The sequence below is a fragment of the Seriola lalandi genome, unplaced genomic scaffold, assembly GCF_002814215.2.
Source record: "Seriola lalandi dorsalis isolate HSWRI2012SDOR001 ecotype SW California unplaced genomic scaffold, Sedor1 jcf7180002054677, whole genome shotgun sequence".
NCBI lineage: Eukaryota > Metazoa > Chordata > Actinopteri > Carangiformes > Carangidae > Seriola > Seriola lalandi.
In genome coordinates, this window is record NW_019525230.1 from 636,284 (window position 1) to 662,585 (window position 26,302).

General features: G+C 41.4%; 2 protein-coding genes across 3 annotated transcripts; one reads left to right on the top strand and one right to left on the bottom strand.

Moving 5' to 3' along the window:
* Positions 1-104: 104 nt before the first annotated feature.
* LOC111666568 (solute carrier family 22 member 13-like) lies at positions 105-5,825 on the top strand. 2 transcript variants are annotated; one of them, XM_023421933.2, is made up of 10 exons: positions 105-1,292; positions 1,379-1,482; positions 2,208-2,362; positions 3,180-3,348; positions 3,423-3,543; positions 4,307-4,401; positions 4,711-4,925; positions 5,008-5,116; positions 5,218-5,424; positions 5,524-5,825. In XM_023421933.2, the coding sequence occupies exons 1-10, from the start codon at positions 849-851 to the stop codon at positions 5,579-5,581; spliced, it is 1,677 nt and encodes a 558-aa protein (XP_023277701.1). In that variant the 5' UTR covers positions 105-848; the 3' UTR covers positions 5,582-5,825. The 2 variants fall into 2 exon arrangements, with proteins under 2 accessions (XP_023277701.1, XP_087034268.1); XM_087178142.1 differs by lacking the exon at positions 5,524-5,825 and having other exon boundaries at positions 5,218-5,428.
* A 5,197-nt stretch (positions 5,826-11,022) lies between these two features.
* On the bottom strand, positions 11,023-25,138 carry LOC111666581 (xin actin-binding repeat-containing protein 1-like). Its single transcript, XM_087178139.1, is given in 9 exon segments — positions 11,023-15,518; positions 15,521-18,251; positions 19,163-19,204; positions 19,452-19,603; positions 23,058-23,136; positions 23,672-23,977; positions 24,087-24,141; positions 24,454-24,598; positions 25,105-25,138. Coding segments are annotated over 8 exon segments (7,695 nt in total). The 5' UTR covers positions 24,579-24,598; positions 25,105-25,138; the 3' UTR covers positions 11,023-11,313.
* Positions 25,139-26,302: the final 1,164 nt, after the last annotated feature.

Consider the following 26,302-nt stretch of genomic DNA (forward strand, 5'->3'; position numbering starts at 1 on the left):
AAACAGTCCCTGCTTGGAGCTGCATTTCACTGGTGAATTAGGCGACGTATCTGAAGCAAGTTCTTCTCATAATTTGAGTAATTGGCAACATGTAAATATGTAACATCAAACAGAAGTAACATGTTAATACAGAACCAAGAGAACATCTCCTGTAACCAAGAGGAGGGGCAACATCTCTTTGGGGACGCACGTCGTCAGGGGGTTTTTGGGGCAGTGGCGGTGAACTGTCTAGTGCCTTTATGGGAGGTTTACGTGTGTTTATAGTTGTCGTTGAAAAATGTTTTACCTAAAGTCAATGACTTAATGCCGATGACTCACGCTGCAACTCTGGCTGTGGCCGTGATAAAAACATGAACAGCCTCAAACTGCCAAACGTCTATGTGACTCACAATAAACATGTGAGATGAACACCTCTCTCTGTGTTACCAACAAATGAAGATTATAAGGATCATAAAAGTAGGATTTGTTACACAGCGGTTGTATTGATTTTAATTGGATTGTAAAAGTGAACCTCATAAACTACACTAAACACTAAAACACAAAAAAAAAGTGCTCACAGGTTAATGTCTGCTGGTGAAGTGGATATCCTGCAGCCTAAACATATACTGAAATATGGATCTGTGCATGTGTATGGACGTACACATAGTGATAACCACATGAATGAGCTTTCTTATATAGATATACTGGCACAGAGTCAAGACGCCCTGGAGTTCAACTCAGGTCAGAGTAAAAAAACAGCAGCTGATTCTTCAGAGAATAATAAAGTTTTACTGCACTTCAGATGTACAGCAGTTAAATAAAGTCACGCACCTGTGCGCTTGAATATTTTACAGTAAGGTTAAACATTAATGTGTAGAGTTCAAACCTGTGGTTCCAGTCTTTTCAAACTAACACAAAGTAAGACAACTGACATCAACATGGCTGATTTCGGAGAGATCCTTAGGAACATCGGAGAGTTTGGATTATTTCAGCAGCTCACTCTGATCGCACTTTGCTTTCCGAATCTATTCTTGTCTTTTATGTTTGCGAGCTTTATTTTTATCGAGTCCGATCCAGAGCGACACTGCAACACGGACTGGATCCTCAGAGCTGATCCGAACCTGACCACAGACGAGCAGCTGAACCTGACTCTTCCCCGGGAGGAGGACGGGACCTTCAGCAGGTGTCGGATGTTTGTCCCTGTGGACCGGGACATCGGCTCCATCAGGGAGTACGGACTCAATGAGACCTCAGGGTGCCAGAGTGGGTGGCTGTACTACAACGCACTGTATGAGGCCACCATAGTCACTGATGTAAGTGATGTGATGAGCGTGGACACGTTGTTGTTCACCTTCATGAAAATACTCCATTAAACAATTTCTACTTTTTATTTTGACAGTTCGATCTCGTCTGTGACAAGGCTAACCTGGTGGAAGTGGCACAAACTGTGTTCTTGGCCGGGATTCTTATTGGTTCTTTAACCTTTGGACCTTTTGCTGAATCGCAAGTTTATTTCATGCAGTTACTGAATTTTTAGTCTGATGATGAAAAATATAACCACACACATCTCCACTATATAAATAGTAATATTTGTAGTTTGATATATTTTTCAAAGTTGAAATTTAGAAAAACAAAACTAGATGTGCTCACATATACAGTATTTTAATACAGTCAAATTCACACTAAAGCTGTTCTCATTATCATGTTTCTGTCTCTGTTGTCAGACAATGAGACAAGCATGAAACAGTGACTGAAATGTGACTCATTAAGAATACAAAACTGCCGCTCCTGGGTCCTTAATACAACCCCTCTGTAAAACCACTTCTCTTCTTATACTTTGGCTCTTGTACGGATTAAACAAACAAACAAAACATGTTCATTAATAGTGTTAGAGATGCATATGTCCCATTCTGACAAACTATTCTCTCTTGTATTTTAGCATTAATTCTAAAATAACTGTGAACCTTGTGGCCGTTTGCTCTCTGATTCCCAGACACAAGTCCCTGCAACATAATGAATACTACACTGCATAAACACAAATGCAGCATTGTTACACTGGCTGTTGTGCTGAATTGAGTTGATATTGTGCACATAAAGCAAGTGTCCTGCCCGTCTGCATGAGCATTCACACAACCAGCAGCTATTTTAAATTGAGTGTGCTTAGCATAATGGAAGCTGCTCTTGGTTTTTACTGCCTGTTCATTTCGTGTCCTCTCCTTCTCTTGCAGGTTTGGACGCAAACGAGCGACTCAAATTCCACTGGTTATAATGTTCATATTCACTGTGTCAACAGCACTATGCCCCAATATCTACTTATATCTAGTACTGCAGTTCTTCTCTGGAGTCGGGGCTGGAGGATATCGAGTCAACTGTATAATACTGTGTATGTTTACTGAGTTTATACAGGTTTAGAATAAAGTTGCATCTAATGACTGTTTTAATAATAAGTTAATCTGCCAATTATTTTCTCACTGAATTACTAATTTTCTCTCAATTGAACAGTCCAATTTGATTTATTTAAAACAAGAAAATATCAATAACATTTTTCCACTCATGTTCAGTTTTCAGCAAAATTGATAGTTGCAACCTGAAAATGAGAAATCTTCTTTTATGTCTGAAATCAAGGACACTTTAAAAAAAAATTATATTAAAACATGAGTGGTAAAACTGTTATCACAACCGTCATCACTGTGTGTGAAGCTTCATGAGCAGCAGCAGTATATACCAGACTTAGTAAACAGGTTATAAATCAGATGCTTTGGGATTTTCAAAGGCGTCCACATCGAACAGCTCACAGCTTCTATCTGGGTGACAAACTGCTGCTCCGCCTCTCACTGAACAGAGCACACACAGAGCGAGGTGGGCCTCTCGCCTGCAGGGAAATAATGCCAACTGTCCTCTGTGGAAACCAGCCAAGATTTCTTTATAAAGTCGAGTAGTTGCTAGGTCTGCTAAGCTGCTAAACAGGTCAGAAAATTAAAACTGTTGTGGATCTGCTCCACGTGACGTAACAGAAAATGTTCGCAAAGAGAAATTGCCAGTGAGGAAAGTCTAACACTCAGCTGATCAATGGTTTAACTTTATCACTCACTCACTCACTCACTCACTCACTCACTCACTCACTCACTCACTCTGGACTGGACTGTGGCTTATCCAGCCAAAAATGACAAATATTTTATAAAATATTTTTCTCACTGCAGCTACAGAGTGGATCGGGATGTCCAAAAGATCATGGGGAGTGTGTGTGACTCAGCTGTTTGGTGCACTCGGGCAGTGCGTCCTCGCTGGGGTGATCTACGCGATCAGAGACTGGAGGCTGGCTCAACTAATCACAGCCGCTCCGCTCGGAGTGGTAGTTATCTACATATGGTGTGTATTGCCTGTCGTTGTTGTATTTGTACATTGTAGACTGTTCGAACTGTCACCTTCCTTGTTCCTATCAGGTTTATTCCAGAGTCAGCCAGGTGGTTGTTAAACAGAGGAAGGACAGAAGAGGCTAAACAGCTGATTGTCAAAGCGGCAGCCATCAACAAACGTAGTGTTCCAGACTCTCTGCTGGAAAAGGTACTGAAACTTAAACTGCCACATACAGCATTTTAATTATCACCTTTCCACCAGGTTGTCTATGACACATGTGCAGGATAATAACAGAAAACAAATGAAATCCCTGGTGAAATCTAACATTCATCCTGTCCTCTTAAAGTTCGTGTCTGTGTGCAGGCTGCTTTATTTTATTTATCTCACTAAGTTTTTAAAAAAATTTAATTTCCCTTTAAAAGTTTCTTTTATTTATTTCATTATGTGTTTATGACATTTGCTTTTACATTCAGGAAAAAAAAAGAACTACAGACCCATAGCTCTATAAGACCAGTGTTTCAACAGAAGAGGGTGACTGACAAGGAAGTGTCATCCTGTAATAAATATACTATGAATTAAATAAATAAAAAATACCTTTGCAGGAGAAAAAACAGCAGACGGTGATAAATAAAAAAATCCAGCCTGTAAATAGATACTTGATGAAATCTAATAGAATAGAATTTTTATTTGGATATTTATTTCATTGCTTTCATTTCATATTTATTCTTCTTATTAAATTCAAATTTAGTATTTAGTAATTGTCCGTTTATTAATTTATTTGTCTATTCTATTAACATAGTTCTGACCTGTCGAGTCTTCTGTTGTCTGTAAAACAAATAACTAATAATGAAAAGATCTATTACTGTTGCTCTGAGGTTACGTTTTCAGTTTTTAGTGAAATATAAATTATTTGAGATCAGAAATCGTACAGGATGTTTTTAGTGTTATGTTAATAATATTTCTGCCACAGATTGCAGTGAAAGACACTTTGAACACAGGAGGCATAAAAATTATATTCAGATCATCTCTTCTGACCAGATACTTCTTCACTGTGGCTTTTGCGTGGTGAGCTACGATTTCCAAAAGTCTCTCCTGAGTTAATCAAAGAATGTGTATTATAGTATATTATTATAACCTGTCATTTATAGTCATTTTATGGCGGCAGACATTCCTATAATATCTTCATTGCACTTAAACGCTGACCTAATGTTGAAACAACTGCAGAAGGTTAGTTTGGTGGTAAATCGATGCTGCCGATGAAATGACCAATCACAAAATCTATGACAGTGAAGCAACTCCAATAAACGCTGTGTATTGTTATAGATGTTATATAATACAATGCAGGACACTGTCTATGTTCTTCCTGTTTTTAAGGTTTTCGTTGAACCTTGCCCTCTACTGCCTTTACTTGAACATGGGAAACTTCGGCTTGAGCATCTTCGTGACGCAGCTCCTGTTTGGTGCCATTGAAATACCAGCTAATCTATTTTCCATGTGGCTGTTGGAGGTTTTTGGGAGAAGAGTATTATTCATAGCAACACTACTGGCTGGAGGACTCTCTTGCATACTCATCTTAGCTGTTCCCCAAGGTCAACCATTTAGTAACCAATTTACAGTTTCATGTTTTAATCCCGTTTGTCCGTGTCTCAGGTTTTATCTTTTTTATTTCAGGATATGCCGTTGCTGTTACATCTTTAGCTGCTGCCAGTCGTTTTTTCTTGATCTGGGCTGGTTCTGTATGTAGTGTCTTTATGCAGGAATTGACCCCAACATCTGTCAGGTAGTGTATATATATATAGTATATTTCTCCAGTGTGTATTTAAACATACACAGAATTAGCAATTGTGCTTTTTGACCCATCTGACCTTCACCCTCTTCCAGACAAACAGCTACAGCTTTAGGAGCCATCTCAGGAAGAACAGGTGGATTACTGGCTCCACTGTTAAACATCTTGGCCATGTACCACTGGGTCATACCCATCACAGTGTTCAGCAGCCTCACACTGGTCAGCGGAGCTCTCGGCTTCCTGCTTCCTGAGACCAGGAGAAAAGAGCTTCCTGAGACGGCCGATGAGGCTGAGAACAACAGGTAACTGAGGCAAACATGTTCATCATCACATTAGACAAGTGTCTCTTACATTTCACTGTTTACTCCCTGATATCGCTCATCTGTCCTTTGTGTTTTCAGAAATTCAACCTCCACAAACACACAGAGTCGTCCATATCCAAATGCAACCAAGCTGTAACACTTAACATCATCCAAACACACCAAAAGCAGCCGTAGAAGTCAACAGTGGAAAGTGCTTTTGTTTTCTAAAGCTGTTCCATTTGTCATTAACTTGGAATTTTGACTTTTCATCAAGTTGTCAATAATGAGCAAATTAATTATTTGGTTTCTTTTAGACAGTATGATTTATTCTAGCAGGGAATACTTTGTATGTAAACATGATAAAATCAAATGTTGACAATAAAAAAAGCATCAAACAAAAATACTCTTTCTCTCTCTATGTGTGTATATATTCATAGTGAGAAATACACTTCAGAGTCAGAGTCATATTAGAAGATCAATATCACTCTCATGTTCATATGGTAAATATGAAGCTAGTTTAGCTTAGCACAAAGACTGGAAACAGGGGGAAACAGCTAGCGTAGCTCTGTCAGAATGTAACACTGTACTTTAAAAGTCACTAATAAACATATTTTATCTTGTTTGTTTAATCTGTACAAAAACTGAAGCGTAAAAACCACAAATTGCCTCAGAAAGATATATAGAAAATGCTCTATTGCTAAACTAATAATTTGGGAATAATAAATGTGTTTGAGGTGGGTTTTCCATTAAAGAACATTCAAGTACCTGTTTGGAAACCCATAAAATAACATCTACGCCTCCTCCCTCGTTAAAAGATCCAGAATCTATGAATACACAAATATTCTCATTTCAAAAGTGAAACTGCTCGACCCAAGATGTCTCCTACGTCACTCAGAGACCATTGTCAATGTTTACACAATGCTTCTGGTCCAGGATTGATTTCCAAACTACACACCTCACGCTCAGATTTTAGGTGAGCACAGAAACTTTCAGCACTTTTAGCAGATGAATTTGAAAACATCTTTCTTTGTGTCAAACTGTGCACAGCGAAGGTCGAACATACAAGAGTAACAATAAACAAAAACACATATTTCCAGTGGAGTGGGACTTTAAAGGTGTGACTTTATTACAGATCAATGCATTCAAGCAAGCAATTTTAATATGATTATATTTAGACATTTCACAATCAAATTACACATTGATTCTTACTGTTTATTACCTTTGTATTGACGGAAAATGAGTTTAAAATGTAGAGCTGTTCACAAGTTACATCCTTTGCTTTTCTTCATGTTCATGTAATAAACATTGTAATGTAAATACACATTTACCACAAAAAATTTAAATTACATTAATGTTACAGATTGTGTTTGTCAAGTATTTCCAAATAAAATGCAATTGCAAATGAAACAATAGTGGCTGTTTTTATTAACTAATTATCTGGTAGTGGTTTATCATGCCCATGCACTTACAAATTCCTCTTTTTAACCATGTTAATACGATTCTTTTCATTCTTGTACATTCAAACTTTGTGTATTATGTCATGAAATCACAGCCCTGCTATCACCCGAGCAGATCGTCCATCCAGCTGCTATTTGTGACAGTATTTTGTGCTGCTTGCTCTGTGTTGTTGCTTCCAGACACTAAGAGACTGTCCATAAATGAATCAGCATCACCGGCATCAGACAGTGGCAGCAACTTTGGTCCTGATGCAAAGATGTCGTCAGCAAAGAGATCTATCTGAGCTGAAGGAGCAGCAGCAGCAGAGGACGCACCTGGACTGAGTAAATCATTCAGTGAATTAGAAGCGGCAGGGCTGCTTGGTAGCAGTGCAAACACATCTGCACTGTTGGAGATGTCACTGACTCCAAAGGTATCATCGGCGAAGGTAGACGCCTGGGTTGTGACAGCTTCAGCTTCTCCCTGATTTCCCAGATCGCCCAGACCAGACACACTAACAGCAGGAGGCTGAGTGAACAGATCATCATTCAGGCTGAATATGTCAAAGCCAGTGCCCTGCTCACTTGTTTGGCTGTTTGCACCAAAAAGATCTGAGGTTTGACTCGTATCTTGGTTTAGAGGTGCTGGGTCCGGGGCAATCAGCTGATCGGTCATGCTGAGCGTTACTTCATTCTCAGCTGATATTGGCTGGGAGTCGAGCAGGGTAAAACTTTCAGAAGACGCACCTGCAGACAAAGGCATGTCGCTCACAGAAGATGAAAACACATCACCGGGTGCGTTTCCAAAAATCCCCTGAGATTCAGACGGAGCAAGAAGACCGGAGGAATCTTGAGGAGGTTCATGGTTCAGATCAAAAATTGCTCCATACACAACGTTTCTTCCTCCTTCGTCTGGTGCATCAAACGAATCGTTCGGCCTTTGAACAGATTGATCAGTGTTCATCTGACTGGACAGTGTGTCAGTCGGGACAGAGCTGACACTGTCTCCGAAGATATCACCATTAAATGGATCACTCAAAACTTCACCACCACTTCTCTCAGCTGTTAACGGACCGACTGACTCCTCAGATGATCGGTTCACGGACTGGACAGCGGACTCAGTTATTCCAGGATCAGAGACAGACAGGCCTTCAGTCTCACTGCTCTGGAGATCTGGTTCTTCCTCATCAGTAGGATTTGGAGCCGTATGAACCTCACCTGTCTCACTAGCTGAACCTTTGAGCAGGTTGGATGACTCTGTAGATTTGCTTATATCCTCATATTCATTACTGTCCGGTGTTTTGGCGTCGGCAGAATTTGTCTTCACATGCTCTTGTTCCACAGGTGGGACTTGGGGCTCGTCTTCCTTTTCACTTTCTTCGGTAATAACTTCCTTTACCTCCTTTGTCTTATTGTCATCGCGTGTTTTGTCCTTTTCTTCTTCTTGTCTTTCACCTTGTGCAGCCAACTTCGTGACATCCTCGGGCTTCTCTGAGGATGACTGAAACAGTCTTCCTAAGAGTCCGCCGCTAGGTTTGGCTTCTGGTTTCTTGGCATCTTTCTGTTCAGCCTTGTTCGTTCTCTCATTCCCGCCTGATGTGAAGAGCTTCGACAAAGGACTCTTTCCTTTGGACCAGGAGCCCAGTTTGGCCTTTGTCTTTTCAGCTGGTTTAGCAGAACCCTTCAGAGAATTTGTTCTCACAACGGGTTTCTTCTGGTTACCTCCATTTTCTTGATCATTGGTTGAGTCCGTCTTTTGAAATAGATTTTTATTGCCCTCATGACCGTCCTCTTCTTTGGTCATTTGTCCTGCAGAACTGTGCAGGGCACTTGGATCCTGTGATTCACATGGATCGACCGAGTTTTCTGGAGCGATGTCCGACTGATCAGGTGGCTTTTGATGTGCCGTAACATCTTGATTTGAATTGAAAGTTTCAGTGAGACTTTGAGTATCATGTGATTCCTCAACCTTCTCAACAACTCCATTGAGAATTGCGATATCGGCTTGAGGACTCTCTTGACTTCTCTTCACTTCAACATCAGGCTCTTGGTTCGACGTACTGGTTGTTTCTCCATGGCATTCATGTTCAGGGATTTCAAGGTTCACCTCACTTTCGCTCTGTTTTTCACTCAGCTCACAAGTCAGATGATTTTTCTCATCTTTCATATCCTTGGATTTATTCAGTTGATTCTGTTCAGTCTGATCTGAGACCTCCGGGATCAGCTGAGAGGACTCGTCATACTGAGCCACGTCAACGTTGGGAGAAAACCGCACAAATTTTTTTGCTTTATTTGGAAATACATCCCGCCTGTTAACTGTCGGATTATAGTTTGCTCTCGAGGAGGGTGCCACATTCTTTTGCTCTTTTTTTTGGTTTGTGGCAATAAAACCTGCCGAGGGCGAAGTAAAGCTGAGCACCCTGGGAGAGATGGTGTCTGGGACGCCTCCAGCTTTGGTTGGATCACTCCACGGTTTTGGTTCCTTTGAACGTAACTCATCAGAGTTAAATCCTGTTGTCTTTGATTGATCTTTGACCCCTTTATCCTTCATTTCTCCTGTGTGGTTGATCTTTGATTTGTTCCTGTCACTTTTCCAATACTCTGTGACGCTCATGCTGTTAGTAGCTGCTTGATCAATACCAGGTGTCTTGTTTTTCAGAGCTGGTGCATGTGTCCTCTGCAATGAATTAACACCTGTGTTCTTCTTCTCTGGTGGCCAGCTCATTTTCAGTTTGCCCTTGACATCAGCAGCTTTGTCACATCCCGGCTCTCTCACAGATGACTTCGTTACAAACACACCAGCAGAGAACTCTCTCGAACCATCGGAGGTGTTTAACTTGGGTTTTGTAGTTTTGGGAGTGGACAAGACGTCTGGCTCATCTGCTCCTTTATTTCTCTGAAGCCAGCGATCTTTATGTTGCGTGTGCCCAAATCCCTCATCATAATTTCCTTTTCTTTTAAAAAGCTGCTGGTAGTGAGAAATGCAGTAGAACTCGCCGTAAAGAGATGCATAGTTGTGAATGCTGAAATACAACAAAACAAAGTCTTTTTGTGATATTAAACTTTTAAAATTTTAAATCAGATATTGCTGAATTTGTCATTTGATTTGTTATTTGTACTAGATCAGTTTTGGTGACTAATTTCATTGTATTATTATTATAAAATCCTCCACTACAATGTTGTAACTCACGAATGCTAATGCAACATTAAATCAGCGAATAATCAGTGGATAAATACGATGATTTGAGTTATTTCGTCATATTGTGAAAAAACCTCACCTGAGCTTCTTCTGACAGTGTTTACAACAGAAACAGTTGTTGTGCAGGATAAGTTTATTGGCCACCATTTTTTCCATTGGATAGACAGGTGTCAAACAGGCTGAACACATTTCCTTGGCAGGTGACTGGAACTATGATGATGAAAACAAATTCAGTTTAAGGTGAACAGGATTTTATGTTGACGAGACATTGACATTACAAGACCTTTCTTTCATGTTTTTATTCCTCGACCTTTCTTTCTGCGTTGGAGGAGAGTGTGGTACACAGTAGGAGACAGTTACATTTCTACAGTAAAGCTTTGAGCAATATTGTTTTTGCAATTTTTCTTCAGCATTACATTTTCCAGTATATCACTAATGTTATTATATTGTACCGTAGGCACTGAGAATGTAGGTACTTGTTTCGACTTCTAAATAAATGCGCCAGCGTTAAATTGCAGGTTAGCAGCGGTGAATCTGGATCTGCAAAGGAGAGAGGAAGTCTCTTTTTTATCTTTGGCCTGAGCCAGGCTTCCCGTTTCCCTCTGTTTCAAGTCCTTGTACTAAGCTGAGCCAATCGGCTTTTGGCTTATATTTAGTGGACAGACGTTGGTGTCGATCTTCTGATGTAAAGGGACTAGATGTATTTATGGAAATACTGCACCTGATTTCCTAAACTATTCCTGTCAGCACACTCACTTATTCTTATTGACAGAAACATTTTGAAAATATGTTTAAGAGAGGATGAACATTTAGTAAATTCTGTGACTGTGAGCTCACCTGCCTGTAACACACTTATAGGTGAAATCACTGGTTATTGATGTGGTTGATCTACGATAATCGTTTAGTAGAGGAATAATAATGAGGCACCGGTGTAGAGGATAGAAATCACTTTTTAAAATCTCATCGTTTCAACTTTCATTTATTTCACCATTTACACAACAGAACATACAATATCAACTATATGCTAAGCTTTAATAAAAGAAGTTAACACTTTATCATGTGGTTACAGTATAAAATCTATAAGACACATTTTTTTTCAATTAAAAGTCAACATTTTTTTTATGATTTTAAATCATCAGCTTTATGACTAACAAAACCTTTTCATTGAAACATAATGTGATAAATATACAAATGGAATAATTGCTTTCCTAAAATTAAAGGACTGGGAAATGCACCGTCTGATAAGTGGCTTATTTAGTGCTTTTCCTTTGGTTGGCTAAATGTTACAAACACCGTCCCTTCCTCCTTGGCGTTATCTTCAAAAGGGCGACCAGATCTTCGCATTAATGGAGATGTCATGACTTTATATCTGGTTGGACTCCCAACTACTTCGAACAGAGCAGATGATTTAGCGTCGGATTGTTTGGTGACAAATGTCGAAGTCATGGAGGAAACAAATACGTTGCCAAAGCCATCGGTCTCTTCGTATGTTTCACTGACAGTCTTTGTGCCGATTATTCCTGCAGGTTTCTCTGGAACAGTTTTCACCTCGAGCACGCTGACTTTGCGTTGCACAGGACTGTACACATTTTTTGAGGACTCTGCAGCAGACTCCTGCCCCAGGTCACTATTTGCATCATGGCAACTTTGAGAACTACACTCCGCTTTTGGCTTAAATGTTGACATGGGCGACTTTGGTTGTTCGGCAGGTTTTCTGGCAGCTGAGTGAATGGAGATGAATGATGGGGAGGACTGGGAAGAGGACTGTCTGATGAGTGGTTTATTGGGCACTTGTCTGGGCACTTCTTGTCTGGAAGGACTTGAATCTGAAACTGTTTGCAGATTCACGTCAGTCGTGTCTTTGGTTTGGCCTGATTTGGCTTTGCTTGACACGATACTTATTTTCCTGATGTTGTTGGCGGGCTGAAGGTTTCGCTCAGATTCAAGAGATTCATCAAAGAGTCCTGACAATCCTGCAATGTCAGCCTCGGATTTTAGATTGGAGACGGAGTACAAAGCCTTTTTAATTGCCTCTTCAATGTCAAGAAGTTTTGCTAAAGTCTCTTCCTTCAGATTCATTATTTCTTTACTTGCCTTCTCCAGATCTTCAAACGCAGTCTCAACTGAGGAGATACTTTCTAAATCATCGTCCTGTGTCTCTACTTCAACTTTCTTTTCCTGTGTTTTACTTTGCTTAGCATTTCTGCTTGGTGTAACCATCCAAGCAGGGACATTCTGGTATAATGTCTTCAAGGAGCTGACGTCAACACTGCTGGTTTCTCCCTCTATCTCTTGGACCTGACACAGGATTCCTTTGAGTTCCTCTCGTTTTCTCAAATTTTCAAAAATTTCCATGGCTGCCTTCACATTTCCTTTCATGATCTCCTCCTTGTGGACAGAAAGCCTCTGCCGCCGCTCGTCTTCTGTCTCTTTTACTTTCTTCTCTCTAAGAACAACCCTATCCTCAACCTTTTGATGCTGTCCATTGAGGTCATTCTGCTGTAAATGACGGGCATCGACCCGACTATTGGTGTCCGACATCTGCACTTCAGTCTTGCTGTGTTGTTTTTTGACAGGTTCAGGATTTGATTTGTGTTGTTGAATAGTGGTTTTGTTGGTATATTTATTGTCACTATCATTTATTACTTTTACCTTTTTGGATAACAAAGGGACTCTTCTGTCCAGAGACTCACTTTCCTTTCTTTCAAAGTTCTGTAGAGCAGCCTGCAAGCTCATGCTCATTTCTTGTTTTCCATCTTCTGCGTAATTCTTCATACACATCTGAATCTCCTCAGCTGCATTGATTTTCTGTATTACATTTCTTTCCATTTCCACAGTGCTGTTCGTTACTTGGCACTCTGACTTTTTAAGTGGTGTTGTTTTCTGTGTCTTCTTAATTTCCTGGGTCTTTGAGTTCATCTGTAAATGTTCTTTTGACTGACTTGAATCTTGCACCGTTTCATCAACACATTTTTGGTTGTATGTTTCATGTAAGGTTTCTTTATTGGTTTTGTTTGCTTGTAGGTTATCTGTGAAGGGCGTAGGAAACTGTTTGTTTTGTTTTGGAGGAATCCCTACACTTTTTCCATTGTCTTCGATGGGGCAAGCAACTTCAGGAGCCGGAGGAAGTGGAATATTCGGCCCCTCCACAACTACTGATTTCGTCCATTGTGGCTTTGGTGGTAAAGCCGGCTTCTGCTCCCGTGGTTTCTCACTAGTCTTTTGAGGGAGTGGAGGTGGATTTACAGTCTCAGAGCAGGATGATTTTGAGTTTCCATTTGCTACAGGGTTGGGTGTTGAATTCTGTGTTGTATTGGGTGGTTGTCCTTCACAGGTTACTGAAATTGAAGGAGACAATTTTGTGTCAGATGGAGGCACAGACACCACAACACACTGCTTGTGAACAGTCTCGCTCCTCCCTGAACAAGCCCTACCTGAGTTTCTGTATATCATTGCAGCTTTATAGTCTCCTTTGGATACATTTACACTAGATTTCTCAAGAGATTGCAGAGCCAACTGAACATTACCTCTTACAATATCTTCTTTATCTAGGAGCTTCTGTTCTGTCGCTGCGCTCTGCAGAGACCTAATAGCTGCCTTCACATCTCCTCTGATAACTTCTTCTGTCTCATCTTCTGTTGTCTGGCCATTACACTCATAACTTTCAAAAAGTGGCAGTGATCCTGCTGCACAATTACTGACTATAACTGCTCTTTGTTGACAAGCCTCAAAGGAAACATGGCTTCCCTGATCTTTCACGGCATCACTGACCTTTGGACAAGTCCTGATTTGCTGGCATCCGGAGGAAGACGAACACGTGGATTGCATCGCTGCTGATGAGCTTCCCTCTTGTGCTGACACATTAAGGTTGTATATTTTTCCAGGAACAATGACTTCACGCTCCATGTTCATGCTTTGCTGCTTAGCCATTTCAAGGGACTTTTTAGCTGCTTTGACATCTCCGGATATAATAACCTCTTTTTGTGCTGGGCTTCCTTCTATGTCAGGACACTGGGCTGACAAATCCATGTCATAGATAGTTCCAGGTTGAATGATCTCCCGCTCCACGCACATGCTCTGCTGCTTTGCTCGTTCTAATGACTGCAATGTTGCCTTGATGTCCCCAGCCACAATCTCCTCTTTTTCTACCATGACAGGTTGCTTTACTGCAAGTTGTTGCTTTGCTGATGAGACATCCCCAGGGATTATTTCCTCCTTTGGAACACAGGTGTCAATGCTGAACGAGCACTCTGACGAAAAAACCTTTTTGGTATTTCGTACATCTCCCGGCAAAACGTCGGAAATGGTTCGCTCTACCTGGTCTTTCTGCTGGCAGAGGCTTCTCTTTGCTTCTTTCACATCCCCGTGAACTATTTCAGTCTGTTCTTTAGCAAGAAGACTGTCATCAGCTTCATCTCCTGACAACTCAGTATGAAGACTCTTCAGGTTGTCCAGACCTCCTTTCTCAATGCAACTTTTGTACAAGTTCACATTTCCCTTTTCAATTTCATCCACTCTACACGACGCCGCAGTCCTCTGACTATTGGCGGTGGCTAACAGATTTCCAATCGTCGACTTTACATCTCCCCTCTCTATAATGTGACCCTCGGTTTTCGTGTCACAAATGAGCGAATAAACTGACATCTCTGCCTGTCCCCCTGCAGTCTCTTGCATTATGATTCCTTTTTTCAAAACCTTATCTTGAACGAGCAATTCATCAATCATCTGGACAATGTTTTGTATTCTTTGATCTTTCTCTAGGTTGATCGTTGTGGCCGATTGGTAGACTGGAAGTTCTACTACTGTGGTGTTCACTTTGCCCTGCTCCACCTCTCTGAGAAGAGTAACCTGGGGCTTTAGGGTTGGTTTCAGTAAGAGCTGTAACATGATGTTCCTGATGTTACCCCCAACCACCTCTTCATTCTGGATTTGCACGCCGTCATTGCCCTCAAGCACATATTTAGCCATGTTAACATTACTACTCTCGTTTGCCTCTATTATGATGCCACTTGAGTGAACAAAAGACATTTGGTATAGATATGACAGGGTGTCAGCAACACTGTTGGCAGTGATTTTGTCCAAGGGGGTGGTCTCAAAGAGCCAGGTAGTGCACTTCACATCAGCTTTTGGTATCTCCTCCTCAACATCTTCGTTTGAGGCATCCTCGGGCTCCTTGATTTTGTCCAGCGGCTGAGATTCAAACAGCCAGGTGCAGCGTTTCACATCTCCTTTCTGGCTGTCTTCCCTGTGGACTGTTTGTACTGGACCTTGCTCCTGAGGTTCCCCTTTCAGACTATCCATCGTTTGATTCTCAAAGAGCCAGGTAGAGGTCCTGACATCCCCTTGCTGGACATCAGTGACACTAACCATTCGCACGAACTTCTGCTTCTGCTCAGATTCAAATATCTGCTTATTGAGCTGCACACTGCTGCTCCCAAAGTCTTCAATGACCCTGACGAGGGCTCCTCTCGGCTGGTGAGGGAATCCAAAGGTTGCGTCTCAAACTTCCATCTGGCTGATTTGACGTCTCCTTTTTCGACATCTTCTTGGGTGACAGCTCGGATCACATAAACCTCATTCTCTGCCTTGATAGCATCGAGTGGTTTAGTTTCAAACATCCACCTTGCTCCTCTCACGTCACCGCTCATTACCTCCTCTTTTTTCACAGTTGTCACCTCGTGAAACTGCCCCTCTTTGTCTCTGATGGCATACAGCGGCAGGGACTCAAACATCATGGTACTTGATTTCACATCTACATTGCTCGCAGGCTGCTCCTCATCGACCAACTTCTGCTCGAGGGGTTCGTGTTGGATTTTGTCCAGTGAGGAGGTTTCAAATACAAACCTCTTGTTCTGGACGTCACCACTCTCCGTACCGCTCACTCCCTGACTGTCTGCATCGTTGTCCTTATTGATCAGGTTCATGGGGCAGTTCTCAAACATCCAAGTAAACTTATGTACCGAACCTTTTTCAATTTGTTCATCTTGGGTCTGTTCGTCAGATGTTCTCACAATTTCGGATCCTATTTCATCGAGGGACTGGGATTCAAAAAGTTCTTTGACTCGTGAGACATCTCCTGACTGAAAGTTGACCTGGCTCACACATCTCATGTCTTGTTCTGAATTTGTATCTTTTCTTATTCTATCCAAGGTTTCTGTTTCAAAAAGATGTTTGACTGTTTGAACACCAACCTCTGATTTGACAGAGTCCTGTATGGTACTGCAGAGCTTCAAGTTGTACTCCTCACCATCTTTGATGCTGTCGAGAGGCTGTGATTCAAAAAGCCAAGTAATGGACTTGACATCGGCATTGTCGATGGCTTCTTTATCTTTCACTTTTTCTGATTTGTCATATAAAATGTCCATCGGTTGCGTCTCAAATAACCATTTGCAAGTCTTGACGTCACCCTTACTGGGCTCCTCTGCTGCAGAGGTGTTTTGCTCTATCTTGTTGAACTTGGAATGGATCCCATCTATTGTCTGGGTTTCAAAGAGCCACTTTGCCGTTTTCACATCTCCCATTGTATCCTCCTGTCTGGTGATGCCTTTGATCACCTCAACATTTCCTTTTCCCTCTGCAAGCTCATCTAAAGGCTTGGTCTCAAACATCCACTTATAGTTTTGGACCTTCCCTTTGATGAATTCTTCTCGGCTGACTGTTGTGACCTTATGGAGGTTTCCAGAGCTGTCTTTTATCGCATATAAAGGAGTTGTCTCAAACATCGCTGTGTTACCCTTTACGTTTCCTGCTGTAATTGTATTTTCCTTCTCAACAATCTCCTCGTCAGAATGAGCAAGTTTGCTCAAAGGAATTGTTTCAAAGAGATGTTTGAATCCCTTAACGTCACCCTTTTCAATCTCTTGTTCTTTGAATGAGACGTCCTTTTTAATACTGCAGCTCTCAAACATTTGCTTTCTGCCTTTTACCTCTCCCTGTTCGTCAGCTGAGAGGGTAATTTTCTTCAGACGCCCAACTTCATAGGTATCACTAAGAGTCTCCATAGGCTGAGTTTCAAACAGCCACAGAGACGTTTTGACATCCCCCCCAATTATTTCCTGCTTTTCTGCTGAATCTCCTTTCAGCACCTCCAGAGGTTTCATCTCAAAAAACTTCCTTTTGTTGACGACATCAGCCTCTCCTTCACATTCAGCCACAGTTCCTTCAAATTTGTCCACTCCCACAACCTCTTGTATAGTGTCAAATGGCTGAGTTTCAAACATCCACCTCTTTTGATCAACTCCTCCTCTGTGCCCCTCTTCCAGTGAGATGCCCCGAATTATTTTCACTCCGTCAGTTCCCTTATTAATCAAGTCCAAAGGTTGGGTTTCAAAAAGCCAACGGGCAGTGCTGATGTTGTTGCTGTTGATCTCTTCCCTGCAGATGGATTTGATTTCATGGATATTGCCGCTGTTGTCTCTGATGGCACAGCAAGGTTCTGCCTGGAAGAGTTTCACAGTCTTCTGGACTTCTCCTTTCTGCTCCTGGAGCTCAGATCTCAGTTTCAGGAAGCTGTAATCTTCTACGGAGTTACAGCGGCCCAAGTCGCTCAGTGATTGAGACTCAAAAAGCAGCCGTGTCCCTCTCACGTCTCCTGGCTGGATGGGTTCTTTCAGCACTGCCTCGACCAGTTCGCCCTCCTCTCTTTTTGATTCATTCAGAGAATCTAAGGGCTGAGTCTCAAACAGCCACGTTGATGTTCTCACATCACCTCTGACAGAAGTCTGTCTTTTAGCAGACATTTGCTGGGTGCCGTCGGTGTACTCAAACATAGAGGATGTGCCTCTGACGTCTCCACCTTTTAACTCCTCATCGTCCAGCAGCTTCTTGGTTGCGTGAGGATCTCCAATATTGTCCAGAGTCCAGTTCTCAAAAATCCACCTCATGGACTGCACTTCACCCTGATACGCTGCGTCTGCTGCGTTTTCTGACTGCACTGCTTTCATTATATCATCATCCGCGACGTCATCGAGACTTGCCCGTAGGTCTGGGTGGATGTGTTTAAAGAGCCTTTTCAGCTCACTCTTCTGCCGTTGCTGGTAGAACGTGGAGAAGGTTTCTTTGGGTGGAGGCAATGGGAGGCTGCCTTCATAGTCCAGGGGTCTAGGTGGTACGGGAGGAGGTGGAGGGAGAGGCAGGTCTTCTTCACCATGAGAGGATTGTGAAACTGTGATTTTCCTGGCTGCGTCAGCCATCTTGAAATGAAAAACAGATGGGAGTAATATTGTTAGGATTCAGTCGTCAGAAACAGTATTAGTAAAGGTACATCCGAATAATATAACGGCATGCAGTGAAGCCATACTTTACCTTTCTCTATGCTCGCTTGATGTTTTTCACCGCAAACCATCGTCCGTCACACCGGGGTTAACAAAACACTTCATAGCTGTTAGTAGGCAGACATCAACCAGGCACCCAACCAAGACTGTGAGTGTAGTGACTTTAATAACTTAAGCTCAACCTCGTCTTCTCTTTTTTTCTCCACAGAAACACCTGGAAATGTAAATCTTATGGTACATATCGTTCCATTTTTTAGTATTTGGCAAGTTAATATGTTTTGTTTTTTTTTACTATTTGGACTCTGGGACAATGGAAACAAGGACTTTGAGGGAAACGTTTGGACTCATTTAATCATTCATTTGAAACCTGCATTAAGTTATTTTTTTGGTTACTTGGTGGCAGCAAACACAACACTGACACATTATCACGTTGTTATTTAAAGACAGACAAGATACGAAATAACATCAGCATTTATTTGGTGTTGGTCAAACTGATGAGTGTAATATAATGATAAGAATCATTTAAATGTTCATTTTCAGGTTTTAAAAGACATCTTCATGTGTTTGTTTCTTTAATCTTCTGACGTTTAACGTGAGATTTATATACAGTATATCATGAGTAACTGTACATATGAGAACATGAAGCAGCTAAGTTGTTCTGAACTTCTTTTATCTAAATGTAAATGTCATTTTATGTGACTGCTATGTTGCTTCTTGAGTTCTAGGTCAAAGGTTAACTGTCTTTGGTCAAGCAAGCAAAGTAAAACAGTGAACTACCACAGCACACACACTTTTGTAAGGGATGAAAATAAAACAGTGCAATACAGTACCTTACTGTTTTTGGATCTTGTCGGTGTGGTACCAATGAATTCCTGTTGGACAGAAATAGCAGAAATATATATCATATTATATTACTTATCATCATATATATATATATATATATATATATATATATATACAGTATATGTATTTACACATGTGCTATAAATTTAAAGAATGCAATAAATTAAGTGTAAAACATTGAGTTGCTCCTATTGTCGCAGAGCATAGTGGTCATTCCCCACCGAAGCCCTTGACCTCGGTGTGTGGGGAGGAATGAGAGGCATTTCAGGAACTCACTGGCTGTGTTGAGCCTCCTGTGGAGTCGATAGCTGCTGCTCTTGACAGATAGAGAGCCGATCTGTCTCTCACTGAGGAGGATGTCGCTGTCCTGTCTCTGGGCAGTGTGGGTGGGGAGACCCCCTTAGTCAGCGATGGACTAATTTTATCACCTGTAATAGAAAAGGCGATGTAAATCCGATAAAATAGATCACCAGATCACAAATAGTTTTCCAGATGAGAGAACAATAACTGCAGTAAAATGACATTTTGATTGCTCATGTAGATTCACTGACACACATTGAAAGCAGGACTCTGATATTACTGCGTCCCAAAATAAGCACAAAGCAGTGTCTAGTGTCAGCAACAAGTGTAATGATAACACTGTGTGTGCGTGGGTGTGTGTATTTATAGTGATGTTCATAGTGTGTGTATTTATAGTGATGCTGGAAACTTTCTTATCACTGTTGTAGCTCCTTGTGGAAACAATGTCAACGGCCTCAGTGTCACTAACAGTGATTTTTTAGCGGCTCGGTGGACGTATGATTTATTCTGCTAAACAGAAAACAATATAACAAACAAGTCAGTTTACGAAAGCTTTGATCCCGGGGGGGGGCTGACAAGACAAATAGGCCCACACAGCCTGCCTGGGACGCACACCAAACTGCATGCCATGGACTGACCATGACGCCCAAGAAGAGAGAGAAAAAAAAACAGCAACTGCTAGCTCAGCTGGAGTGACACAGATTGTTTGCACATTGTTTATGCGAGCCATCAAACCGTCAACCCCTCACCAAAGGAATGCGACTGCCTGACCCCGTGAAAAACATGGAAATGATCACAGCTTTAAACCTGCAGCTGAACGTTGCTACTACAATGAAGACAGTCTTTTTTTTTTTTTTTTTTTTAAAGCAAATGTTCGTGGTAAAAATCTGCTAAAACAAACAGTGAAAGCGTGTGGAGTTATATTAGTCAAGAATATGGCAGCAATGATAAATTCAGAGAGCATTTCAACAACAACAGCACAGTGAACAATATGGGTAGAGGTCAACAGCCCTGTGTGTTGCACAGGCCATCCAGCTGTAACTAATGGCCAGATTTGAGCACACCTCCCCTTTTCACACACTAAGCCCTCACAGGACAAAAGGATGGACCAACAAACTGGCGCCTCTCACGAGTCCGGACTTAAAGCATTTTGCATAGATGGGTGAGCAGACAGAATGAGGCAACCGAGTGCCATGCGCGTCCAAACTGAGAGGTCAACTTCATCTCTGATCGTCCATACATTCACCACACAACAGTATCAGTAGCTGGTGACTGGATAGGTAAAAATCCTGTTGCCACTAAATCAAAAGTGAATCAAAGACATTTACTTTTGCTTTCTGACATCTCTTTGATCTGAGTTAATTCTCCAAGAATGAAGAGGAGCTATTAGCGGCTCAGTAATGGGAGGGTGTTTTGGGCTGCTGGCAGCTGTACAAATGATGGTGAAATGCAGATGGTATTTGTTCTTCACCACCACCACCTTCCGCCGCCACCAGCTGTTGCCGATTGTAGCCACATTCACAGACTGTAATGAAAATCTGCATGCCAAAAGGTAGCTCATACCCCCACCCTCCACCCCCCACACCACCAGACAATATATGATTCTTTTCTTCTTGTTTTTAAAACCTATTGGCTGCTTCTTACATACTAGTTTACAATCACATTTTCTGATGATGGAAGAAGAAGGACAGCCAATAACTGAGTAGTGCTGTTCTCTCTCTCGTTTCAGACATGTCTATGACGGGGGCTGAAAGCTGAGACCACTTAAGACTTAATGAAGATGCCAGCGATATCGTCACATCACTCATAAGGACGTGCAGGCAGAATGGAAAGCACCTGGATCATCTCTGATTCATGTGTTGGACAAAGTCAGTAATTTAATTTTTAGATCATTTTAGAGGTTTTACAATTATATGATTAATCCATTAGTCAATTGACAAAAAAAAAAAAAAAAATTGGCAAGTACGTCTATAATTAATTTGTTTCAGTCATTTTTCAAGCAAAAGTGTGAAAAATGTCAAATATTCTCTGGTTCCAGCATCTTAAATGGCAGGATGTCATATAACTTTGTCATATATCGTCACCTCGGTCACTTTGGGTATATGACCAAATGATTATTTCATCATTTAAGTAATCATTAGTCGACTTAGGTTCTTTAATCTAATTCATTTTGGAATTTAATTTAATTTTGCTGAAATTAAAGAGTATCCACTCCACATTCATCCTGCTTATTTAAAGAATCACATCACATTGGTTACAGCGTACTACTATAACACTAAACTTTACTCCATTTCCACACAGTTAACACTCGTGATACTCACTAAAACACCATCCGGCGTCGCTCTCACTCCCTTCCCTGTGTGTCTCCGCTGTGCCGGGTAACTGACTCTCAAGGCCTCTGTGATGTGTGACACAGCCTGTCTCCTCTCTGCCTTTCAGTTCTCTGTGACTGATCTCTTTCTAGTCCTGTGGCCTCGGTGGCAGCTGATTTTTATCAGAGACCGCTGCCCCAGTGGAAGACTTTGGCTATTTTGGGAGGGTGGGCTGGCGGCTGCTGCTGCTGCTCCGCTGAGTCAATCACCTCTGTTAGTCACTGAGGGACTGGGGCACCCCTCCACCTCCCATTCCCATAGCTACATTGTCACCCACTATAACGGGCACTGGGTGGGACGGTATCTGTGTCAGTGGGTGCTCAGTGGGCAAAACACAAACAGGAACACACACAATCCTATTTTGGTAAAGATAGTACAATGATGAGTCTGCTAAAGCTACTGCTGCTGCTAATTTCATATTAGTAACATCATAATTGTCATGTAATCTGCTGTAGACCATAAGATCTTTTTTCTAGTGTTTGAAATATAATTTATTTTAAAGAAATATCAAAAAGTTTTCAACTTTCTTTTTGGAAAATATGCTATAAATGTTGTCAGTAAGCCTCAGAAACTCAATAGGAGACACTGTAGATGTCAACTCACATTCCTGCCTGTGTCTTACTCGTATCAGACGCATCACAGGGTCAAAGCGTCACTATGTTGGAGTGATATCAGTTCCACGACGCAGACAGGCACAGCTCAGAGGGCCAAGGTCTGTGTCACGGTCAGAGCCGTCAGTGACAGCCTCACTCCTATCTTAAGCATGTGTACCAAACACATAGTTATGTATCTACACCGCTACATCCTTCTCTTTATTTAGCTGTTTCCTTGCACCTCCCAGCGCAGAAACCATTTACCCATCTCTGTCAGGATTTTAAACAGTCAGATTCATCTGATTTACTGGATGTGTGGTGGAAGCTCATGCTCAGTTTTATGACATATGCTGGCGAATAAATCGACATTCATATCTCAGAATATCTGTGCAACTTCTCAGAAGTCCATCAGAAACAAAGAACTGGCAGAAATACAAACATCAAATGGTTGGATGGGTTTGATTTCACAAGTTTCCAATAGTGAGCACTACTGATTATGAAATATGGCACTAAAATACAACAGTTAGCTCATGGCTTTGAGGGAGTCCTGGCACTAACCCCACCTGCCCTATCAGATCTCAGTGACTATAAACATGAAATTTAGCACCACTGCTCACCGTGTGAGTATCTGGACGTTCTGTTGTAAGACTCTCGGGGCCCATTCATGGCCTTTCCTCCTCCTGCCGGGGAGCTCCCCTGTGGATCAACAACATATAGTGTCATGAAGACAGTTACATCAGATTTAGTGTTTCTCATGGACAGAGCCAGGCTGGTTGTAGTCTTTATGCTGACCTAAGCTAACCACCTGCTGGGAGTGCTATTAATCATCTAACTCCTTAAAGGTTTGAACTACCCTTTTAAAAATGCATGCATGCTTCAGATTTCAGGACAATGTGTTTTTGTCAGGAGGTGGTTAACGTCTGTTCCCATTACCTGTTAACTGTGTTTGGGACCTAAATGGTCGGTTCAGTACCAGGACCAGCATCGGGCTCAACCCCTCAGCCAGATGGCAAAATGTCGGTCTAACACTTCGGCAGAACACGATTGCTAAAGTCTTGCAAGCATCTGGCTGAGCAATGTTATGTTATGTAATGTTGTTAATATTATCTGTAGCTAGTTTGTCTCTTGCTTGGTTAATGTGAAAGATCACTGAGTACCATCAGTGCAGTGAAATGTGGGATATACGTTGTGTTTTTTCGTGTATAAAACAACGTTCATGTATCTTACACACCTGAATAGTGGTATCCTTTAATGGAGTGTTTTGACATCTCCAGTCCTGCAGGGGGCAGTCTCTCTTTGTGTTACTGCCAGCAGCAGACCTCAAGTTGAGCCCAGGGCTGCTGTGGAAGCTCTCCTGCAGGGTGGCCTTGGACTCAAACAGGGCGCACAGAGCTCTGGTGCCTGAGGACTCCTTCTGAGGGAGGAGGTCCATGGAGCGACTCCTGAACAGATTAGAGCTTCTTCCTGATCCGCAGAGGGCCACGTTCTCCCTGCTCTCCGGCCTCCTCCATCGACCGTCCACACAGCTTTCTGACACCTGGAGGGCAGCGTTTGATTTTCAAGTGAGTTTTTGGGCAGTGTTGATGTTTTAAGAGATGACGTATTATCACTCATGATGAAATAAAGAAAAGAAAAAGATGCACTACCTGGAGTTTATGCTCCGCTTTTTCAACACTCCTTAAGTCAGCGCAGCTTTGGTAACTGTTATTTATTGGAAAAATGAATTAGCAGCTTGTAGGTTGAACCCAAACATCATCTGGGAATTTGTGAGAAGTAAAAGTAAATTGAATTGACTATGTGTCCTAGAGCAAGGCACTAATGTTCAACTTTCATTCCTCATTGGCTACCAGAAGAGGACTGTCCTGGGAAGCTCCCTGTGTGCGTGAAATGAACGAACATGACGCAGGATGAGGCAAGAAAACCTCAAACATGTTCAGTCACCTTTGCTTGTAAAGGTAAATAATAAACATCATGTATGTGCACACATATTGTATTATATTGTGTAGAACTTACTGTTGCACCAACTGAGACACAGACTTCCTGTCCCAGCGGTTTGGAGCTGGCATGACCCATGACCTCTCCTGAAGCCCGGAGAGACTCCTCAGGGACTGAGTCCTCCTCAGGCCAAATGTCTCCATAGTAGTCCCTCTAATGGCAGCTAAGATAAGGAAGCGCTAAATCACTTTATCGCAAACATGTTTCTGTTCACCGATCATAGAGCACACAACTGCAAATTATTATATGTACGGGAGAAAAGAGGAAGTTAATTAAGTTCTTAATTCAATCATCTTTCGTACAAGAATTAAAGCATACAGCTGGACTTCATTTGAGTTATTGAATAACAGATTGTCACACTGACAGTCATATGACTCTGTTAATGTTTCTGAACTTCTGCACTCAAACAGCAAAACCATATCTACACCTCAGTATCACTGTGTGCTACTGTATAATAAATGAATGGTTATATTGTTTCTAAAAGATATGTCCAAAGAAGAAAAAAGGTACAAGATTTAAATTTTGAACATAGAAATGTATATTCTCATATTCCATAAATTCATGTGGGTTAATAAATCAATAAGTTACATTATAACACAGTTACAATATTATATAATGGGCTCATGCTGTTCTGTTTTTGCAAAATCAAAATAATATTCAGCTCCATACCTGAAGAGAAGAAGAAGTCACCTGTGCATATCTGTCTTTCTGACTGACTTGTGGTTTAGTAGCATCTCTCACAAGACACAGTAATTTCCAGCGACCAAAGTCCTTTAACACCTTGTGATTCGAGGCTTCCGGACATGAGGACTTGGTCCCTTAACTTCCTCTGATAAATTTCTCTGATAGATCAATAAAACACAAGACTACACAAGATTTTTTTTATTTTTTATTATATTAAATATGTTGTTTTGTGTTTTTATATATAAGTACTAATGACAGTGATGACAGTGTGGGACATAAAAAGACAGAGAGCAGACCTGTGTGTACAATGACAGCTGGTCCAGTCAGATGTCAGTGTTGAAATGCCTGGCATACTCTGTTACTGTATCTCATGCCAAAACTCAGCGCAGCAGCATTTTATCTGCACCTCACATGCTTACCATAGCCATTTTATTACCGCAGCAGGAGTCACGTTCATTCACCTCACATGCCATTATTCCTTAATGTGCTTAGATGATAATGTGTTAGGTTGCTGCTTCTATTCTGCCGATACGGGACTCAACCAAAGTACAGAAAAAGCTGATGCTGCATGTGGCGCTCATTCCTGTTGATGATTACAGCCTGTCAGTGCTCAAACAGTGAAGTTATAATTCTGCCAGACTGTTGCCACATGAAGTTTATACACCAATAAATCAAAGGGAACTTTATATTTTATTTTTTACTTTTCTTTGACACAGGAAACATGAGGTAACCATTAACTGTCTTAAAGATTCACTAGCATACAACAGTTTACAATGCATATATTACACTCTAAAATCTGACAATTAAAGTTCCTTTAATTCAGGATAAAATGACACTTAAAGAATGAAATTAAAATTAAAATTGAGAGCTCACCTAAGCTCACAAAAAGCAACTCTAGGGTGAGTTTTTACCATTAGATGACTAGCAGCTGTCTGAATGCGCAATAGTCACAAATCATGATAGCATAGAGCTACAAGGCCTGTATTAATCTATGACTGGGCTTTTCTGTGTTTGCAGGTGAATAAAGTGTACACAACCGCAATATAAATAATTATATACGTCCCTGTTAATATATGGCACAGTGTTTTTATCTTTAACTGGTTATTTGTTGTAAAAAAAAAAATGAGGAAGCTAATTTAAGCTAACATCTATAGCTAGCAGTTACTTCGTGCTAGCTTTGTTG

Excerpts from the sequence above, each read along its gene's own strand:
- LOC111666568 (XM_023421933.2), top strand. The coding sequence starts at position 849 with ATGTGTAGAGTTCAAACCTGTGGTTCCAGTCTTTTCAAACTAACACAA. Across the intron at positions 2,363-3,179 it reads AGTCAACTGTATAATACTGT|CTACAGAGTGGATCGGGATG; the intron begins GTATGTTTACTG and ends TTCTCACTGCAG. Across the intron at positions 3,349-3,422 it reads GTGGTAGTTATCTACATATG|GTTTATTCCAGAGTCAGCCA; the intron begins GTGTGTATTGCC and ends TGTTCCTATCAG.